Source organism: Arvicola amphibius, chromosome 2 (genome assembly GCF_903992535.2).
Source record: "Arvicola amphibius chromosome 2, mArvAmp1.2, whole genome shotgun sequence".
Lineage (NCBI taxonomy): Eukaryota > Metazoa > Chordata > Mammalia > Rodentia > Cricetidae > Arvicola > Arvicola amphibius.
In genome coordinates this window covers 60,393,164-60,414,275 of record NC_052048.2, presented here as the reverse complement: position 1 = coordinate 60,414,275, position 21,112 = coordinate 60,393,164, and the positions used below count along the sequence as shown (strand labels likewise).

At 47.9% G+C, this 21,112-nt stretch overlaps 2 protein-coding genes across 2 annotated transcripts; one reads left to right on the top strand and one right to left on the bottom strand.

Annotated features, from left to right (window-relative positions):
- Positions 1-631: 631 nt before the first annotated feature.
- Gkn2 (gastrokine 2) lies at positions 632-5,383 on the top strand. Its single transcript, XM_042054531.1, has 6 exons — positions 632-724; positions 1,114-1,167; positions 1,911-2,048; positions 3,601-3,711; positions 4,291-4,450; positions 5,304-5,383. The coding sequence occupies exons 1-6, from the start codon at positions 632-634 to the stop codon at positions 5,381-5,383; spliced, it is 636 nt and encodes a 211-aa protein (XP_041910465.1).
- Positions 5,384-9,174: 3,791 nt separating this feature from the next.
- Positions 9,175-20,415, bottom strand: LOC119807163 (gastrokine-3-like). Its single transcript, XM_042054530.1, has 8 exons — positions 20,294-20,415; positions 18,464-18,626; positions 14,481-14,501; positions 13,030-13,083; positions 12,716-12,850; positions 11,334-11,441; positions 9,944-10,085; positions 9,175-9,269 (listed from the first exon to the last, which is right to left on the bottom strand). The coding sequence occupies exons 1-8, from the start codon at positions 20,413-20,415 to the stop codon at positions 9,175-9,177; spliced, it is 840 nt and encodes a 279-aa protein (XP_041910464.1).
- Positions 20,416-21,112: the final 697 nt, after the last annotated feature.

The following is a 21,112-nucleotide window of genomic DNA, read 5'->3' as shown; positions in this document are numbered from 1 at the left end:
TCTGCTTGTGCTCACAGCACACAGCACGCATTGCTGCCCTTGTTGTGAAGCTGAAGAGACTGAGACAGAGGGGACTGAATTCTCCAGATTTGTAAACATGGGGTTCAGGATGGGGTTTCTCTGTCCTGGGCCCCATGCGCAGTAGTAACTAGGTGAACTTAAAGAAACCAGAGTGATCTGGTGTCTAAAATCTTTATTAAGGTAAAATGAACCCTTCGGTGACTTCCCCCCACCCAGTCTGATACTGGACTCCATGGCTCCACCTGTGTGCTGGGATTCAGGATAGAAACCCTCCCCCAGTTTCTGCCTCCTGTTTCACTCAGATGCTAACAGAGAAAGCTGAACACTGTGAAGCCCGAAAGGGACAAAGACTGTCAGATGGACAGTGTCCCCTCCCAGAAGGAGATCTAAGCCTGAAGTGCACACTTAGAGTCAAGCTGTGCCAACCTTGGTGGGTAGGAGGGATCTGGGGGCCAAGGACATGTCCTGTGCTCTCGCTAGGCATCCACCGAGATGGTCAGTTGATTCACTTATCCCCACTTCTAGTCCAGATTCACTGAATAGAACATACAGGAGTGTCTGAGGCTCCAGAGCTGCCTGAGGTGTCTGGCCTGGGGCGGGGAGGAGCCCCATGAAAGCGGACTGCAGGGTGTCTGCACATAGGTTGTTGCTAGAGTCTCCTCCCCAGGCACCAGGAGAGAGATCTGAGGAGAGGGTTGCAAAGGTTAACTAGAATCCTCTTCCATAGCTATCCTTAAAAACCCATTGTGACCATGTCATTCATGGGTTCATTTTAAATGGTTCATTACCTCAGTCTCAAGAAATTGACACTTTCCCCTTTGAAGACATAATTTATTCACTAATCCCAAAGTGGGTGTGACTCCTGCCAGCTTTTCCCCTGGTAAGAGAGTCCTTCACTGCTCACCTGCCCACCATGTGTCTAACAAATAACACGAACTCAACAAGGGCCTGCTGAGTGTTTCCTACTTTTTAAAGTCGAAAAGCAGACTGCCGGCCATCTCTAAGGGCTGACTGTTGTCCCTAGGTACCCCCCATCTCCTACTGAGCCCCTCATGGAGTGACAACCCCACAAAGAATTGATGTGTTTTTCAGGTGGCATTTCTGGTGGTGCTGTCCATCTTTGGAACTCAGTCTCAGGCAGAAGAGGTGAGTTGGCTTCGTAGAGCTGTGGGAAAAGACGAGAGGCCAGGCTGTGCAAGGCCCAGGTAGTCCACATGTCTTCACTGAGACAGAATCCCAGGAATGGGAAAGATGAGGGGTTATTTCTTTCTCCTTCCAATGCCTCCACAATGTAACCCAACATACTAAAATGTCCCGTTTCCCTTGCAATGACATCACTTCAGAGCTCACTTCGACCTCTTGTACATAATATAACAAACCAGTGGGCAAAGCTTCGTATTCAGTCTCAGCCCGAACATGGCATGGGCTTCCAGTGAACTGTCCAGTGAAGGGTTTCTCCCGGTGGACTGTCCAGTACAGGTTTATCCTGGTGGATGTACAGTGAAGGCTTTTATCCTGGTGGACTGTCCAGTGTAGATTTATCCTAGTGGAGTGTCCAGTGCAGGTTTATCCTGGTGGACTGTCCAGTGCAGGGTTTATCCTGGTGGACTGTCCAGTGCAGGTTTATCCTGGTGGATGTACAGTGAAGGTTTTTATCCTGGTGGACTGTCCAGTGTAGATTTATCCTAGTGGAGTGTCCAGTGTAGGTTTATCCTGGTGGACTGTCCAGTGCAGGGTTTATCCTGGTGGACTGTCCAGTGCTGATATTTTATCCTGGTGGATGTACAGTATAGGTTTTATCCTGGTGGACTGTCCAGTGCAGCGAAAGAGCTGCTTTCCAATGCACACTATTTATGTAAATCTGATTTTGTCTTGGTTGTCGATTCTAGGTTTTTAACATCATTGCCCCAGGCATCAATGGCGGCACCGTCCAGGAGACAGTGAGCATCGACAACCAGAAGGACACTGCCACTGTCAACATCCACGCAGGGTCCTGCTCTTCGACCACCATTTTTGACTATAAGCATGTAAGCAGCAAGCTGTAGGATTGGTTTTATAGAGGGACATATTTAATTATACTATCTGACTTACATGTCCTTAAATTTTTCCTCACGTCTTCCTTTCCCTTTAAATGATCAAGCAAGAAAATAAAACATCTCTAAGAAAAAACCCTACATTTCCTCAACAGTGATGGCGCTGTCCCTCTCCTGGTGCAGACCTGGGCTGGAAGAATGGCCAAAGCAATGCTTAGAACATAAGCAGGAAAATGCCTGTTGGATGAAGAAATGAGAACTTCTGATATAAAACATACAGAAAATGAGCAGAAACCCAGAACAATGCACACTTAAATTACCTCTGTAGACCTTACAACATGACTCTTGCTATGAGGCCTTCCCCGTGTTGGTTACCAGGGTAACAAGTCTTAGAAACTTCCTCCATCCATTTACTGATTTAGATTACTTTACTATTTTTTTCTTCCAATACTTATTATGGGCTGCCTTACCCAGAGATACCCAGCATGGACATCAACAATGTGTGTCTGAAGTTGGTTTTTTCCCTTTTCTTCTCAAAGCTACCCAGATGTATTCCTCCTGGCACTGCTGGGAGTTTCATGTCACTTTCTGAGTGGAGAGTTTTGAAGTCCTCAACAGGAAGTACAGCTAAAACTATCTTTAAATAGATTCATGGAAATCCCAAAAGTGACTTTTAAAAAGTGAATTGTGGAGATTTTGTTTACGCCCCTTCCTTTTTCATCAGCCTCGGTGCCTCAATCTATTGTCAAATTTTAGGTACTAAGGACTTTTGAGTGTTGAAAAATCAGAAGCAGAATAATTTTTAAGTATTTGACGCATCATAGAAATTTTCTATTCGAGATCAAAATGTGATGACCTTTGATCCTTTCTCATGTCAAATTCTCAACATCCCTGCGTTCCTCAGCCTCCTCAGGCCCCCCTCTCCATGTGGTGGATAGAGTCTGAGGCAGAGAAAGGATGGAGAAGAGGGAAAAGGAGGGAGAGGAAAAAGGAGGGAGAACAGGTAAAGTTGTGTGGGGTGAGGGTAGGCGTCAATGTGCCTAGGAGAGAGACTTCTGGAACGTCAAGCCAGGTCGAGATGTTCTATGTTTGAATTTTCCAGAAGGGAAGCCTCTAGTCATTGTGGCTACTGTGTACTCAAAATCCATTGTGAACTAAGTGGTAAATTTCACTGGGTTTGAATTTAAGCAGCCACATATGGAGCCATTATGGTATTGAATGATACAGTTCTGAAGGATATTGTTGTAGTCAGAATGGAAGAACAGGCTAGCTAAAATACAAAAGAAGAGGCAGAGAGCCATTCCTCCTCAGTCTTTAAACCCTTAGCTGTAGACCCTGCTTCCAGAACACAGAGCACATGCCAGCTTTGCAGGCATACAGAGGCGAGTAGGGAAACAAAACTCCCTATCAAAGATGAATGGACAGAATTTCGAAATGACATTAACTCACGACTAACCCAATCCTTTCTTCTAAGACTCAATGTCAATCTCACGCAATCAGGATCCCAGAACCTTTAGGGTCAGTAACTGTGCTGTTGCTCCTTCAGGGTTACATCGCATCCAGAGTGCTCTCCCGAAGAGCCTGCTACATCCTCAAGATGGACCACAAAGCCATCCCAGCTCTGGACAAACTCCAACGGTACATCTACGAGACGCAGGTAGGTTGGGAGTCCAGCACAGGCTGCTGCCCACAGAGAGATGTGAAAGGGATGGTAGACTCTAGCCTCTATTTCCATGTATACGATACTCAGCTTACTAACGTGTTCTCACACAGGGGGCGGGGGGAGCTCGGTTTCCATCATAGAGCCCTGAAAACATAACCTTATAAGAACTGTCTTTGCAGAGGGGGCTGGTGAACCTTTCTTCTTGGAAGTGAGATCTAAGATATGTCGTTTGCTTGAAAATGATATTGAAGGATACAAAGATACAGACAAGCAATACCACAGTGTGAGACTCTCCACCAATGCAGTGAGACTGGACACCTAGTTTTGGCTCTGACTACACCATCTCATCTGCCTCTCCCCTCTCAGGAGGTTCACCTTCTGTGGGTTTATTGCAGTGAAGTACTGTGGGTAAAAAAGAGCATCTCTTCCACGCAGAGTAGTCACAGGAAACCATGACTTGAAATCTCTGAATGCCCTTTATCTAACCACTGACAAGAGAAAGCCATGCACAGCTAAAGGCAGGTCCAGCGGGCTTCCGGTTCCGTCAACCCTGTTCTCTGTTACGTCACCTAGACAATGAGAGTCATGGACTCCACAGAGTACACCTGGGTCAAGTACAACCCTTTGAAGTCTCTGCTCATGAAGGCGGATTGGTTCCTGTTTGGGTCGCCTATTGAACATCTGTGCAAGCACGTCCCCCTGTATGAGGGGGAGGTGGTTACAAAGTCACCTGGTGAGTGCCAAGGAGGCTAACCAAGCTCTGGCAGCTGCTGCATGCCACCCTGTTGGGAGGTGGGGGTGGCGCAACTGTGTGAAATACGCCTAAGTAAAAATGTGACCTAGCTCAGTTTGCTTTAGGAATTGAAGTCCTACTATGTGAACTGTTATAGATGTCAGGGGTGCAGAGGTAAAACATTGCCTCCTGGGGGCTCAGTGCCATGGGAAAGGGAATGATTGAAAATGACAAATGGGGCAGGGAGGGCTCCTCAAGGAAAACCCCGGGTCGTCACGGTTCACGTGTAAGTGCTCCAGGGAGATAAGCATTTCCAGAGCACCTTTCAAGTAGGATTTTCTAGAAATGTTTAGGAGTTGCGCCAGGATCTGGCCTAAGGGGCTCAGGGAAGTGAAGACAGAGTAAGCAGACAGGCAGGGGACAGCAGCCAGGTGTCACAGGACACTGTGATCATACCTGAATTTTGCACCGACTGTGGCAAAGTGGCAAGAGCAATGGACAATGAACTCAACAAAAGACATTTGTCAGAGTAGTGGGAGGTGAAGAAGACGGTGTTAGCATTTGCTATGTGTTATGATCAGAAAGACAACGTTCATAGTAACATGTTAGAGAGGCAGGAAGGCATGCTGCCAGTGTGGAGCCAGCTGCAGGGCATCCGAGATCCAGTAGACTTGTTGGTCTTATGTAAGTTAATTTATTATTCTTATTATCATTAGTAGTAGTAGTAATACAGATATCTATTGCTAAAATCTTGACGTTATGCCCTACCCATCAGGACCCCTTGAAAATATTGACTTGCTGTATTGAAGCACATTTTTAATGGCATTTATTTACATTTTCCCATTTTCAGAAGAGGTAGCCACTGGAGCCTGTGCAAAGGTTGGCCTTCTGGGGCTCCTGGGCTTCTCCATCTGCGCGGGAACTCACGTCTAAGATGGCCCCTGAGTTGACTTCATCTTTCCAAAGAAATACACTTTTGGTTTCTACTCAGAAACCAAACTAGATTCTTCCCAGCATTCCATCTGCTTATGAGATTCAATCACAACACATAAATGATATATTTACAGATAGCTGTGTGTTTGTTCCTTTCATGGGCACAGTGGGGAACCAAGCAATGTTGACCTTAATATATAGAAGGGCTTTAAATAAGGTATACAAAGTATGAAAATGTCCAGATGCTGAGGTTGAGCCATGTGCAGTCTACCAGTAGGGTATGAGCCTCCATCTCCCTCTGCAGCTGCCTGCAGCCTAGCTGCCCACCTGTGATCTCAAGGCGGTCTCATGGAGTCTGGGCAGCTGGATGCAAGCTCAGAACCAGGAGAGCCTTCGACAGGAATCTCTCTCTATCACTGTGTCTTCCTTGTCTCACACTGGCCCAAGGACAGATACATCAGAAGTGCCTTCTGTGTACTGGGCACCAGGGATGATGGGATAAGAAACACAAGCCACCTATCGCTTGAGCTCAAGCTCAAGGATGCTGTTTTCTTGGTGGGGAAATGGGGGCATTTCTATGAAGAGTTTGACAACAGTAGTATTGAGTATTATTGACTGCCAAGCAAAGGACAGAGTGTTTCAGGTGTTTGCGAGGGATGGGACCCAAACCAGATTTGTTGCAGTTGAGGGTAAGCTGAGTCTTATGAAGCTAGTGACTGGCGAGGAGGAGTGTCCTGGAGTTGGATGCCTGATAGGGACTAGATTATTTTCCTGCCTCTCAGCTGCGTCCTTCCTGCGGCAGCCTCGGCATCTTCATGGCTTTTCTGTGTAAGAAGAGAGAACCAACACCATGGCCCACCAGAGGATCCCCATCTCTCTTTCATCACCAGCGAGACGGAGCTTCTCTTCATTCTGGCTATGAGTTGGTTTTAGCTCTAAAGTTTCTGGTTGGCTCTCATGGCCAGGATGGGCAGCTGGACGCAGGGAGAGAGATAACGTTCCCAACCTCCTTGGGGATTTGTTTGCTCATACAGTTCCTCTTGCTTTAATTGTATTTGTATCACTTTGAAAGCAGAGCCACGGGTCTTCTTCCTCACTTTGCTGTTTCTAAATCCCCCCTCCCTCCTAAGGAGCCTGGGTCCTGCTACAGTTCCTCATAGTTAGCCCCTTCTAAGGGTTAAGGAAAATAGATATTTTAAACTCCGGAGTGCACAAGCCCTCCTTGGGCCATGAGCAAAGAGGATCGAGCCTGCACCAATGGTCTCGAAAGCTGGAAGAGGCCCCAGGTCAGGTGGAGTGCCGGATGGGACTGCTACTTCCTACGAGTTCCTCCTCCCAGCACTGTGCCCTGCACACTCATTTGCTTATCTAAGTGGATGAAATGCATTCTAATCATTTTAGACACTGGCATTAGAAGATGTAGACCCCAATATTCCATTGCATTACCTGTTAGGCCTGATGAATGGAATCAGCGTTACTGGGGCAAACATAATGAGCTAAATAAAAGTCAATATTGAGCCTCCAGGTTTCTAATAACGGAAAAATTACTTAGACCAGTCTAGCTTTCCTACCATTACAGCTATGCACCTAACAAAATATGAAAAAATGACCTCTAAGGGCATGAGGTGATCCTTGCAGAGAAAACCAAGAGAAAGAGAAAGGGTCACTCATCTGCTGCTGATCACAGCTGTCTACTATTCCTCTTCAAAACAGGCTCACTGCCAGTCCCTCTCTGCCAGTCCCTGTCTGCCAGTCCCTGTCTGCCAGTCCCTCTCTGCCAGTCCCTCTCTGCCAGTCCCTCTCTGCCAGTCCCTGTCTGCCAGTCCCTGTCTGCCAGTCCCTCTCTGCCCGTCCCTGTCTGCCAGTCCCTGTCTTCCCCCAGCCCTTTCTTTCGAGTTAGCATTACCCAGGCTATGTAAGTAGAGGCTAAGCATTCCTTCTGCAGATTCCTTTAATTGTAGGGAACTAACCATCATCTGTCAAGTTAGTTTTCAACTATAAGTGACTTCTCTCCTGTCCCTAGGAGATGAGCCACCATCATTGTCATAGCCAGAGAGGGTTCTTCTGGCCTCCAGCAAGGACAGATGATGCTTAACACTCTGCTGCACAGTATGGCCACAGTGAAGGATTTCTAGCTCAAAATGTTAACAGTGCCCATGTGGAGAAAGCCAGTCCTATTTCTCCTAAGAAAACAAGATTGTATTTTCTCTTAAGAAAGCAAGAAGCAGATTGGTTTAGAATGGTCAGGTGACCAAGGCTCTGACCAATAACATATAGGCAGAAGTCTGCTAAGTGAGGCTTCCAGAAACCACATTCTTTCCAGATAAAGAAAGATAGATTTGGGCGGCTGGGATTCTGTCCGGAGCTTTCTCCTATTGTCCTTCCTAATGGGGATGTAATACCGATGTTCAGAACTGTCTCTGCCATGTTGAGGTCATGAGGTCACAATCTCAGGGAGGCCAGGTCAGGAAAATGAGGTCTGTCCTTCGCCTTACACCTCAATACAAATCTTGATCTATTTTCAACATTTATCATTCACCTGAATGAAAAGGAAACCATTGGCCTGCAACAGGCTCGGGAAACCAGTTGCCGTTGCTGTTACCCACAACTGTCCTGAGGAACTTGTGCTCTGCTCCCTGATTGGAGTCAGGACCTAAGGCCTCGGGCTCTGGTCTTTCCACAGAGCTAAGGAGACTGTGGCCATAGACATCTGGGGGGTTCCTTGCTGGGGACCACAGAGCTCTGCTTTGTGATATGGAACCTACTCTAGAAGGAGCTTGAAAACCTTGTCCCCAAGGTTCCCAGGAACAGGAGTGATGCAGAGAATTAGGTAACACCACATGGGAGGAGGGGCTAGTGACAGAGACCGCAAAGGGACAGTTCCAGACTGAGGGCTGAATATCTGAATTCTTATCCGTCTGCAATGGGGACATTGATAGATATCTAAGGGTCACTGCTCCTGGCTTAGAGTTCTAGAGGGAGGCTCCAGATCACTCTATGGGTTGTCACTGTCACAAGAAAGAGACAGCCCAGGAGCCTCTGTCCCAGTTTTCAGGAGACAAGTGCAACCTCAGGCCTGACCATCCAGACTGGGTGCTATTGGTGGTTTGTTCATTTATTGTCAAAACTTCTCGAGGGATAGTCTAAAGAGACTCAGAAATGAAAGGTTCTGGTGGAGCCACCTCCATGCTCTGGACTCACATGGTTGGCAGTACAGAGAGGAAGAGGGAGCCTGCAGAGAATGAGGGAGCCTGCAGAGAGGATGAGGGGGCCTGAAGAGGAAGAGGGAGCCTGCAGGGGATGAGGAGGTCTGCAGGGGATGAGGGGGCCTGTAGAGGAAGAGGGAGCCTGCAGGGGAAGAGGGAGCCTGCAGGAGAAGTGGGAGCCTGCAGAGGAAGAGGGAGCCTTCAGAGGAAGAGGGGGCCTGCAGAGGAAGAGGGAGCCTGCAGGGGAAGAGGGAGCCTGCAGGAGAAGTGGGAGCCTGCAGAGGAAGAGGGAGGCTTCAGAGGAAGAGGGGGCCTGCAGAGAGGATGAGGGAGCCTGCAGAGAGGAAGAGGGAGCCTGCAGAGAGGATGAGGGAGCCTGCAGGGGATGAGGGAATCTGTCTGCTAGCCAGTGACGTGGAAACTTTATTATTTTTTCCTAGAAGGTAGAAATTGCACCTCCCTCCTCCCCAGATTACAGGGTTAGTTCTGTATGGAAAGCCAGAAGGTAGAGGACTGGAAAGGGCTGCTTCCCACAGGCAGAGGCTCGAGCAGGCAAGTCCAGTCTTCACATGGCTGACGTGGGGTTCAGAGCCCAGGGATCTCACCACAGATGGACAGTCCCATGAAGGAGAGAAACTGGAGCTCAGAACAGGATTCTGGGTCAATGGCCATGGCGGAACCTTCAAGAGGAGAAACCACACTTTAGAGAGGAGGCCAGGGTCATCCCTACACCAGGCACCTGTGTTATGGACCCTCGGGTCAGCGCAGGCCCACACCGGCCCCTCTCTCCAGCCTCTACAGTAACCATCTTTTTTTATTGTGCATATTAATCCCCTAGCCTGGCATGTCCCATTTCCCTCCTGGACCGTCTGTTCTGAAGAACTCTGACTTGTGGATAAGAGAGTGGTAACAGCCATGTTGCTGACTGAATCTGGACTGATATGCAGATCTTGGAGTCTTACCCCTGCTAGCTCGGCTCTTCAGGTCACTGATCTCCCTCACACTCCAGCCATCAGCTGTGCTATTTCCAGTGTGGTTTATAACCCTTAGGCTCCACGCGCCTTGAGAAAGAGTAGGACTAAGGACTCCAAAGCCACAGGCCTTCCCCTACAGTGGGCATGGCAAAGCTTGAATGGGGGCAGGATGTCCATCAGCCAGCAGATCCCTTAAGATGACTGGCTTTGGCCTTCTGATGAGGCTATTGGCTGTTTCCCTTCCCCACAAAAGCCCCGAATACGTCCCAGGCCACGAAAGCAACGGATCAGCTGTCATTACAGCTGACTGATAGGTACTGAAACTCCTCCTGCATCTTTTGATTCACATGTAGCCGCCGTCTTTTGGTTTCTGAACGCACCTTCTTTTTGCTGCTGGGCAAAGTAGGCGGGGACTGCTCTGCACAGGTCCTGAACAGGCACTCCGAATTGGGCCAAGTTTTTGACTCGGCTGGGTAAAACCGTGTAGGTCAGTCCGCGGGTGGGTGGGTAGTAACTGGAATCCTGGAAGATGGGGGAGTCTCAGGCATGGCATATGAAAGAGGGGACTCACAGGCGAGTTGTGAAGGTGTGTGGGGCGATTCAGGCAAGAGAACCCCAACTTGCTTTCCTTTAGATGCAATATTTTATCTAGCCACAAGAGGGCGAAAGTGACTCTGGTAAAAATCTGTATGCGTCCCAGTGGCATTACCTATCAGTTTTAGATGCTTTCTGAACCAAAATGATAGTTTGTTGCATTTGTATTTTGTCAATTTAGAGGAATGGGACACTTTCAACTCCTCTTTTATAGATTTATGTATTCTAATTTTATACGTCTGAGTGTTTAATTAAAGTTACAGTCTGGTGTGAGTCACCTTGTAGGAGCTGGAAACCAAACCCGGTTCCTCTGCGAGAGCAGCAAGAACTCTGAGCTGTTTCTCCACGCTCACTTCTTTTAAAAATAGCGTTGCTTTAACACACTTTTATTTCTTTCCCAGAGTTTGTACCGCTACCCCAGCCCCGAGTACTGTTCAAATGTGCTGATATTTAAGCAACGCTTGAGCAGAGTCCGTGAGTAGCCAAGGATTTCTTCCTGGGTTTTAATTTACTCCTATTAACAACAGTTCCTGTCCTGCTGGAGAGGGTAGGCAAGAATTTCAGCACTCTTGGGCTTGACTGCAATTAAAGATGTCAGTGAGGACAATGATAACGGTGTGTATGGGCATGTTCATGCATTTGTGTGTGTATGTGTGCATGTGTGTGTTATTTGTGTGTGTGCATGTGTGTGCACGCGTGTGTTATTTGTGTGCATGTGTGTGCATGTTTGTGTTATTTGTGTGTGTACATGTGTGTGCACGAGTGTGCATGGGTGTGCATTGTGTGTGCATGAGTGTGTACATGTGTATGCATGTGTGTGTGCATGTGTGTGTGCATGTGTGTGTGCATGTGTGTGTGTGTGTGTGTGTGGTGGGTCAGGAAGGACAGGGAGGAGAGGAAGCAGGGGACATGAAATCACTGCAATGCTTGCATCCAACCACTTGTCTTCTCCAGCACAGCTCGAGCCCATTGGGAATACATCTAAGTGAGGTCACTGATTCAACTGTGACTTGCCTTGAGAGGACAGCTGATGTCCTAAGTTCTTTGCCCATGACGTGATTTCATGGCATGAAGAAAAGGTACAGAGGAAGCGCCTGTGGGTGAGCACTGTCCAGGAGACTGGCTGTAAGTTGGAAAACCCCGTAGTCGATGTCTACCAGAGAGAAATGGACTCACCTGTGTGCCCAGGGCCCGGGTAATATCATCCAAACTTGGGAAGACTGTTAGGTCCATCTTGGCCAGGACACAGGCCATCTTACTGAACAGCTTAGCTGCCAGGAGGGCCTTAAAGCAACAGTAGAAACATGGCATTCAATCAGTCCCAGTACTAACACACCCGCTCCCCTCAGGCATCCAGACCCTGTTGGTCTGACTGCAGCACAGAACATCTCAGCAGTGCTGCTGGAAGCCAGGGCACACGGCAGCATCAAGAGCGGTGTGGTACTCAGCCCTGCTGCTCCCTAGGCCCAGTGCTGGATCTTCTCTGCTCCTGATGGTGAAGGCTTTCTCCCCCAGGTGTTCTGATGCTAACATAAGGATGTGTGCACCTGACTGGGCAGGATGGTAATACAACAATACAGCTGATCTTAAGGACCTGGCTGGCTGTTCAACGGTTCCTGGGATCCTCTGTGGCCTCCCTGAGCCCAGTTTCTCTCTCTGTAAAGCAGGAGGAATGGCCTTTCTCCCATGGAATTGCCATGAAGTTGAGGGGCGAGCTGAGATCCCCACTACCCGGGAGAACGTTGTGTAAACTGGAGCAGGCTCTCTGAAAACCCAGGGCAGTCGGAAGGCCTGCATCAGGACTGCGACTTGAATTCTAGAGCGAGGTCTGTCTTGGACGCCCCTTTCTCGTGGCCTACGATTTTTCTTTTCTGGCTTAGATCAGAGTTGCCATTTGCCAACCCAGGCTCAACTGCAAGAAGCTAAGCAATAGTTCCCCCTTCCTCGCGCCACCTAGCGGCCTACGGTAGAATGTTGCGTGAGGAAATTTGTACTTGGCTTTTAACAACATCCATCAAAGTCTGTAGCCTGGGAGCCTTCTGGGAAGATTCAGGGGATCTCCTTGAGGATTTAAAAGTGGGGAGGTGAAAAGAGAGAAGGTATTCAAGGAAGAGAGCATGACAAGAAGGTGCCAGCTGGCTGAGGAGGGCCTGGGTAGCAGAGGGCAGGGTTAAAGTGTGAGTGTTGATTTCATTCCATCCTTCCAGGTCCCACTAGGTGGGAGAGGCCGCTGTTGGAGCCACTCTGTTGGTATGGACACTGAGGCATGGCAGACAGAGATATCTCTATGGTCACAGAACATCTTATTAGATTCTGCCAAAGCAACGGGTTTCTCCTCCTGATCATGTGCCCTTCAGATTGGTCTTACTACCGAAAGAGATGCTAGTTCACAGCACCAATCCCTTAGAAGTCAGCATCACAATACAGAGCTAAGACAAAGCAGTTTCGGTAGCACACCCCAGTCTCAGAGGAGGACAATGAACATGGAAAAGCAGTCTGGTCTGTTTGGACCACTCGTGGGTCCCTTGGCATTGTGATCAGCGTGTTTGGCATCTTACATTCTTGTAGTCCACGATTCCATTCCATTCGCTCAGAACATTGTTGTCTTGGATGCTGACCAGACCTCGGAGGGCATCGACATGGATGGTCTGGGTCCCCACAGAGCCATCCAGAGAATGACTGTCACTGGTGTTCTAGAAAAGACCGATGAACAGTGAGAAAAGTCACTGGCTCCAAGTGTCTACCTGTCTATCCCTGGCAGGGTTAAAGGGAGTCCACGAGAAAGTATGGGAATGCCACCCTTGATAGTTAGCTTTGAAATGCTTGTTATAACAAAGGGTTGGGCAGACTGGGCGCTCTCTGCCATACTCACCACCAGGGCCAGGGATGGGACTAGGAAGATGGTCACAAGAATGGAAGGTGCAATCTGAAATGGAATAAAGGTCAGTGCTCCTTGTCCTTAGCCTCAGGGGAGCTTAGACTCCAGACTCTGCCTTACAGGACGGATCCTTCCAATGAGGGTCTATAACTCTGGCCTTTGCTCATCTCTATGGGGCCCCAAGTGTGTCAGGAGACCACAGTTTACCATCCTCAGACAGGGTGTGCCCACTGCTCAGGAAGCAAAGCTGTGTCAGCCACCTGAGGACATGTCCTGTGTGGCTTCCACCGTCAACCGCTGGAATAGATTTAGCTAACCTTATAGGCTCTGATTGGCTCACAGGGCAGGGCCAGCCTGGGCCACAATAGCTCAGGTTCCTACTCTTCCTCTGTGCACCATCCTCTCTACTTCTGCGCCTGGGCACACCCTTTGCTCCGGCTCTTCTCCTAAACCCTAAAGCTCACAGTTGGCTCTGCTCCATCCCCTGCCCATCCTCCACCCCTCTGGAGTCTAACTCCCTCCAGGTTTCCTTTCCTCCAGACTCTTTTCCCTTGTCTACTAGGAAAAGCTACTCACCACCATTCCCACACTACTTTGGGTGGGCAATTACGTTAGAATGTATGGGAGCCTTAAAATATTTCGGTTGCTTATCTCCTCTGTGTGCCGTACCCTGCTGGTGGAGGGACTTCTCTGTATCAGACATTAATGAAGGAATTGAGGGTCTAAGATAAGCTAGCCATAGTCTATCATGGACTCGAGGCTTGCCCAGCTCAAGTGCACCCATCATAGCAAGTGAAACTGATAAGAAGTTGAGAAGATCTTCCCTTCTCTGCACACCCCTGGAATAATAAAGGGCAAGCTACACCTCAAAGGCAAAGGAAATAGCTGCTCTACAACATCACTATTACCACAATGCAACGAGCTCTGCCGCAAGACCTGGGAGCTGCAGAGGGCAGGACCGCTTTACTAGACAATCGAAAGCTGACATGGTCATGCCCGTCTTTGATGGCAGCACCTGGGAGGCTAAGATGAAGGATTTTGAAAGTTGGAGGCTCATCGCGAGGAGTGCACGGTAGCCTGGACTACAGGATGAGACCTGGTCTCAAAAAAATCCAAAGGAACAAAAACACACTAATCCAGCTGATACCATGTATACCTATCATTTTCCCCACCGGCGATTTGTAACTAAGAAACACCCCTGAAGACAGGACTCTAGCTCCCAAAGAGTCTGGGCTTTAAAGAAGTTAGTTATTGATTCTGGCAGAAAAACGCCATTCACTCAAATTCTGCAAACAGACAATTACCGGCGGAAGATTACACGCCAGACAATCACCAGCAGAAGATTACAAGCCAAATTATAGCTGGGATTGGAAGATTTCTCGGAGAAGGGAGAAAGCGGACCTCCTTGGCTGTTTCGACACATTCAGAATTAAAAATGTACTCACAAGGCATCTCATGTTGTCTCTCTTGGGCTTTATGCAACGACATGCATAATACGATTTCTATGACCCATTGAGTTCCTGAGTCCAATTTATATAGCTCTCAATCTCCCAGCTCTCCGATGATAAGGGACCATTAGGGAAAAAGCAGTTATGTGATTAGAGTTATTGTTTCTCTTTGCTACATCGGAGTGTTTTCCTTTCTCCCAATGGCCCTACAGGTTCCAAGGCAAACACCAGATAAGAACAGGTCTTTGAGGCTGGTGCACTGGTGACCTTAGCCACTATGCCAGGACTTCTCAGCAGCAGAGCCCATAAAATGCTCCCAATACAGAACCAAGACGCCCACTGCTTTTACATCTTGATTTCTGGAAAGTATTTTTTCCTAACGGTGAGGGAGGTTTAGAAGAAACCTCATAAAACCCCAAGACAAAAACTGAACTACAGGGTGGGATCAGCTGACGAGCAGTCTGGTCCCTTCATCCAAACCCAGACTGCACTTTGTCTCCACCAAGCTGACCTCTGTCCATCGCTTCAGCACCCGCTCTGGCAGATTTAGCTCAGGTCCTAAAGAAGGCTCTGATGGTCGTCCCTTTGCATGGCTTTTATGTCTCTTCTCTTCATGTCAGGGTACTTTTCTCCATGAGAACAAAACACCCAAACCCCCCCCCCCCCGCCAGCCCCAGAACTACCGAGGCATGACGAGTGCTGACCTTAGGCAGTGACACCCAGTCAGGTGTTTTCTTGCGTCGTGGTCTCTCGGGCTCTGACAAGTGGTGCCCCAGACATCTGGGTGCAATTAAACCTTCTAAGGCCAGAACGAGTCAGACATTTCTTCTGAGAGGAGAGTTGCACAGGTGACCCTAGGCTTCTGCGTACTCAGAGGAGGGGCAGGCAGCGCAGTCCTGGCTGGGCTCGGGGCTGAGATAACGTCATAATCCTAGCTCCAGTGTTCTCAACATTTCAAAACACAGCACAGCCCGCATAGTCGCCACCACTGAGTCAGTCAAATGGATTGAGGACGATTAAAAGGCCATGCAATCACAGTGTCCATACATGCTACAGACCTGACAACTCCGCGTCTCAGTCATGATTTCAGTTTCCAGTTGCCAACCGCAGGGGTTAGGAGCAACAGCACCTTTAGCCGTTTTGCAAATGAAGACAGATTAACTTTGCCAACCAAGTTCAACTCCAGCCTCTGCAGGGCAGATCTACCACTGCACAGCTAAAACTGGAGTTCAGATCTCTGGGCTCCAAAGGCTCAAGCTGTATGCATTTCTTTCCAACTGCGTGGCCCTTTGGAGTTCATTTCCACCAGGCTGCAGATTGGAGAGGGCAGCGGTTCCGCCTCCATGACACCACCCCAGCTCTTCTGCTTTCAGGGTTACTGCGTGAACAACTAGATTTGTTGGAGCTTCTCTTCCTGAAAATGGGGACCGGAAGCCATTCAATGGGCAGCTAGGTATCCCCTCCTCCATTATGCTAAGTCCAGATGCAAAGAGCAAAGACACCAGACTGTAGGCAGCTGTGTCCTGAAGGGAGGATGGGTAGATGACCCCAAATGAAGTTTCATTCTAGAAAGATCTGAGGGGACACCTAGACAAGGATCCAGACAAAAGGAGACTATAGTCCATAAAGAGACGTGGAGAAAGGGCCTCGGGATCAGAAAACCGTGCAGAGGCGGCAACTCCTGACCTTTCCACTGTCTGTCATGAGAAGGGCTCTAGAAATGGGGGAGGGGGCATGTCTGGCAGTCATTCAACTTTCTCCTCAAATGTTCAATGAGACCAGCTTCTGGGATTTCACTCCCTAACTGGTTGGAGTCGATGTTCACTGTTGGAACAAGATTGGGATGTCTTCACAATAAAATACTTCACATGAATGGAATTAACTTAATGGTGTCTGACTGCTAGTTAAATATTGGCATTTCAGCTTGTCCCTAAACGATGATCTAGCCGCATTCAGCCCTGCAAAGCCCAGTAGCCACATGTCAGGAGGAGTAGCCAATCCTTTGAACCGCAGACTCTTACTGAGCAATGATGTTTGCCAAGATAAAGTTTAGAAAGTACCTCTTTGTGAATTTACATGCGATGTCCTGACTTCCTCAAGGTCTTCTCAGTCCCCAGAATGATCTGGCTGCTGCAAGCCTTTACCTGCTGTGGAATATTTGTTTAACTAGGCAATGATGTGGTACATTTGCTTATGCTGGATTTGTTTGACTATGTAAAGATGTGTTACGTTTGTTTATGCTGCATTTGTTCAACAATGTAAAGACCTGTGGCTTTGCCTGCCTAAGGTACCTGATGGGTCTAATAAAAACACTGAACAGCCAATACCTAGGCAGTAGAGGGATCGGTGGAGCTGGTGGGCAGAGAGAATAAGTAGGAGGAGGAATCTAGGCTGGAAAGAACGAAGAGAATGGGGGCTAAAGAGAGGGAGATGCCCCAGGCCTGCCAGCCAGGCAGTTACCAGACAGCCAGACACAGAGGAAGCAGGAAAGCAGGACACACCGAATGAAAGAAAGGTAAAAAGCCCTGAGGCAAAACGTAGAAGAAGGCAAAGTTATAAGAGCTAGTGGGACAAACATAGGCTAAGGCCAAACATTCTTAACTAATAGTAAAGTCTCTGTGTCATAATTTGGGGGCTGGTTGCAGGCCCAAAATAAAGCCCTCCACATTTACAGCTTGTCTTTAGTCAATTGCGTACACTAAACACATCTGGCCCTCTGTCTTCCCCATGTTCACCCCTGGCTTTCCTGGCTAGCCCTTGTGACTGGAAACATAGATTTCTTCCTTTTCTGCCTTCTTCAAGCCAATTTTGAACAGTATCCTTTCCCCCAGCCTGCCCTCATTCCCAGGCAAATATCTTCTTTGTAAATAAAATTCCCTGCCTGCAACCCTTGTTGGGTATGTTCCCATTGAGATTTATTTGTTTGTATAGTTGTGTAACCAGGCCATTAAATGGTACACCTTTGTCCCTGCCAACTCTATAAAGTTAGGAATCTTGTTTTCTGGTGTAAACTCAGCATCAAATATTTAGAACCTGCCCCAGAGGAAGTATTTGGAAAACCATATGCTAAATGGTTGAATAAATGGATTTTATGTAAGATGTATTAACTATCTGTCCTGGTTAGTTTTGTTTTGTTCTTAATGTGGCATAAGTTAGAGATACTGAGAAGAGGTACCTCAACTGAGAAAACATCCCATAAGACTGGCCTGGGGGCAAACCATGGAGCATTTTATTATTAGAGACTATGGGAGGGCCCAACCCGTTGTGGGCAGTGCCACTTCTGGGCAGGTTGAATGGGCTAAGAAAGTAGGCTGAACTACATCTGGACAGCAAGTCAGGAAGCAGAACTCCTCCATGCTCCTCCATGGCCTCGCGTCCTGTTTGAGTTCCTGCTCTGGCTTCCTTCAGTGATGGACTGCACTGTGGAAGAGGAAGCAAATCAACCCTTTTTTTCTCACTTTGCTCTGGGTCACAGTGCTTTATCACAGCAATAGAAACTCTAAGGCACCATCTTTAAGTCCCCCAGAGCTCTTAGCAGTGTCTGGTAAATAGAACCAAGCAATTATTTGTTTAAGTCAATGGCAAATAATGGAATCAATTATTTAATGACAATGTGAACAAAGAAGGCAATTAAAACCTGAATATAACAGCCCTCTTTGTAACCTCCAGCTAAAGTTCCGTTAAGGCTATTCTAAGATTTTTGTCTGTGGCCTTGCGGGTAGGAGGTGAAGGAGAAGGTCAAGAAAGCTAGGAATCCGCAAAGCTGTTTGTCCTTTATCTTGCATCCTGGAGCCTTGGCAGGAGCCAGACTCCTTTGCCGGATCCCTGGTCCTGCTTGGTGTTTGCTCAGTGCACTTTGATCTTCTCCCTGATGCACAAACCACCTGCTGCAAACCAGAAACTTCCTCATCTGTGCTTCATATTTTTCAGATTCAGCCTGGGTGATGACTTCTACCTCTGCAGTGGTACTGGATGCTGACTTCTACACTGATATGCAGTGGTACTGGATGCTGACTTTTATGTTGGCCTCTGCAGTGGTACTGGGTGCTGACTTCTACGTTGGCTTCTGCAGTGGTACCAGCTGGTCTTTTCACTTTTGCAAACCCCAAGCTTACATCACCAGTGAGGCTTTCCCATGCTGTTCTTCATTAAGGGTGGAATGTAAATCTCCAACCTTGCTGTGTCACATGGACACCATGACCCTGCTTAGCTGCTTCCGTTTGAATTAGTACTTCATCCACTGAGGGATGCACAGTGTTTCTGGCTTTCACACATGCCACTTGCTTTGTATTTCTATTTCTATGCGCTCAGAAGGAAAGAGTTTCTATGAAGCTCCTCCTCCCTCCTTCTGGAAGCCTCCGGTAACTACAAGTCTGCTTTCTGTCTCTAAGGGCTTGCTTATTCAGGATGTTGCATGCTACTGGGACCTGCACTCTGTAACTTTTGTGTCTAGAGTATGTCCTACCTCGTATGTTTTCAGTTTATCCAGGATAGCATCCACCAGCACTTCCTCTCAGACTGCAGTTAATATTCCTCAGTATGCAATCATCACAGGTTGCTCATCTGACGATGGGTATTTGATTGCTTCTGCCTTTGCCTTTGCAAATGGAGCTGCCATGAATGTGTAGGTGTGTTAGGGTCCTTGGTTTTATTAGCTTGGGTTTGTACACAGGAGTGGAATTGTTGGGTCATGTAGTAATTTTCTGTTTACCTGCCTGAGACATCACCAACCTGTTTCCATGATGTTGAACATCTTTAAGTTACCACCAGGAACACATAAGGGCTTCAGTTTCTCCACACTCTCACCAACACTTATTAAGTTTAGCTTATAGCCTTTCGAATACACGTGATGAGGTGGTATCTTTGATTTGCATTTTATTAATGAAGGAATATATTTAAAACATTGTCTGTTGAGGTGTTAGCTTGTTATGTATGAACACTGATTCACTGGTGTGTGTCCAGCTATGGATGCACTCATTCACTGAACAAACATTCTTTGAGCATCTTCTCCAGCGTAGGCCCTGGGTACCACACAGGATGTGAGATGAAGCTGTTCACCGAAAGCTTCTTGCCAGCTTGGGGCAATGAGAAGTTTCACTAGGCATGTTCTATCATAAGCATCTCTGCAGGGGGTGAGGCGTGTAGAAGTGGTAGAGGGCACAGCCTCACACGAGGCAGATGGAAGACTTGGGTGGGATCCAGGAGAGTTCATGAAATGATGATTTCAACCTCACGATTTTGTGCAGGGTAAGTTCTCAGTTCAACCAAAGAGCACTTGCTGGGTGGGGGCTGCCTAGCTGCCTTCACGTTGCAGCCCCTGCTCCCCTGAGGCCCGACCTGCCTTCCACGTCTGGGAGGGCAGTCTAGACGACAGTGCAGCCACTTGGTGCTTGGTGTAGGTTTGGAGCTGGGGGAGCTTTTCCCCATCACCTCTCAGGTCGAAACTTGAGCTGGACCTTGTGCCAGGCTTCCCCACTGGCACTGACACTGGCACCAAGGGCCCCTGCCTGTCTGTGCTAAACAGGCTGCATATTCCTTGATGCAGGATTGGGGATTATAACAGATGCTCTAATTGAACTTGTCAATTAGGGCCTGCAGTTTTCCTCCATGGAGATGCCATGTTCCTGGCGTCTCCAGCATCCTGGGGATTACATTGCAGTTTAGACTTTACCCTCAAGACTTCAGGAATGACCCAACCAGGGCCCCTGCAGGGATTTGGCAAGCTGGTTATCGCCTGGTTCCCAAGCTTCCTTTTAAAGTCTGGATGTAAACTTACATGACTTCATAGCTCTGGCACTCTGCACGCCCACAAAACCAGTATGGCGTGTGTGCTGCTAAGTTCTGCCATCAGCTCAAGCAGTTGTCTGGCCCCTGGAGACTGTGGCTGCAGTCCAGGTGGTGGCTGAACCCAGAACAGCTTATACGGCCCCATGTGGACAAAACCCTGGGACTCACTGTTGAAAGGAAGGCTTTCAGTGAGTTGTTAGTTTTATATGAGATCTCATCATTTCCTGAAATGCCCTCGGGGTACCTTTTCTACTCCCAGTCACAACTGCTTAGTTTCTTAACAATAAGAATCTCTTCTTAGCAACAAGAGCCCCTTTGCCACTTTAAACATGCTTACATTCTTTTTCTGAAGAAAATTATACATTTTCCACAACTTTCTGCTTTGATTTTTGCTTCATTTCTCACTGGAGTCCTGGGTAAAGCAATTGACACTAACCACACCTGATTTCTAGGCTGCCTCAAAATCTCCCCAGTCAGATCAATCAACTTCATTCAAAGCTTCAGGACGCAGGAGAAACACAGTCAAAATCTTTGTCATAAAATACCTCTCATGGATTCTGGCCTAGTTCTTTTTTGTTTGTTTGTTTTGGTTTTGGGTTTTTGTTTTTTTGAGATAGAGTTTCTCGGTTTAACAGTCCTAGCTGTCATGGAACTTGCTCTGTAGACCAGGCTGGCCTTGAACTCACAGAGATCCACCTGCCTCTACCTCTGAGTGCTGGGATTAAAGGCCTATGCCACCACGGCCCAGCTGGCTTAGTTCTTAATAGAGTCCTTGCTCCCAGCTGAAGCCTCATGAGCCTGGCCTTCACTGTTTATATTTCTCTTGGCCTTGGAATCTTCTA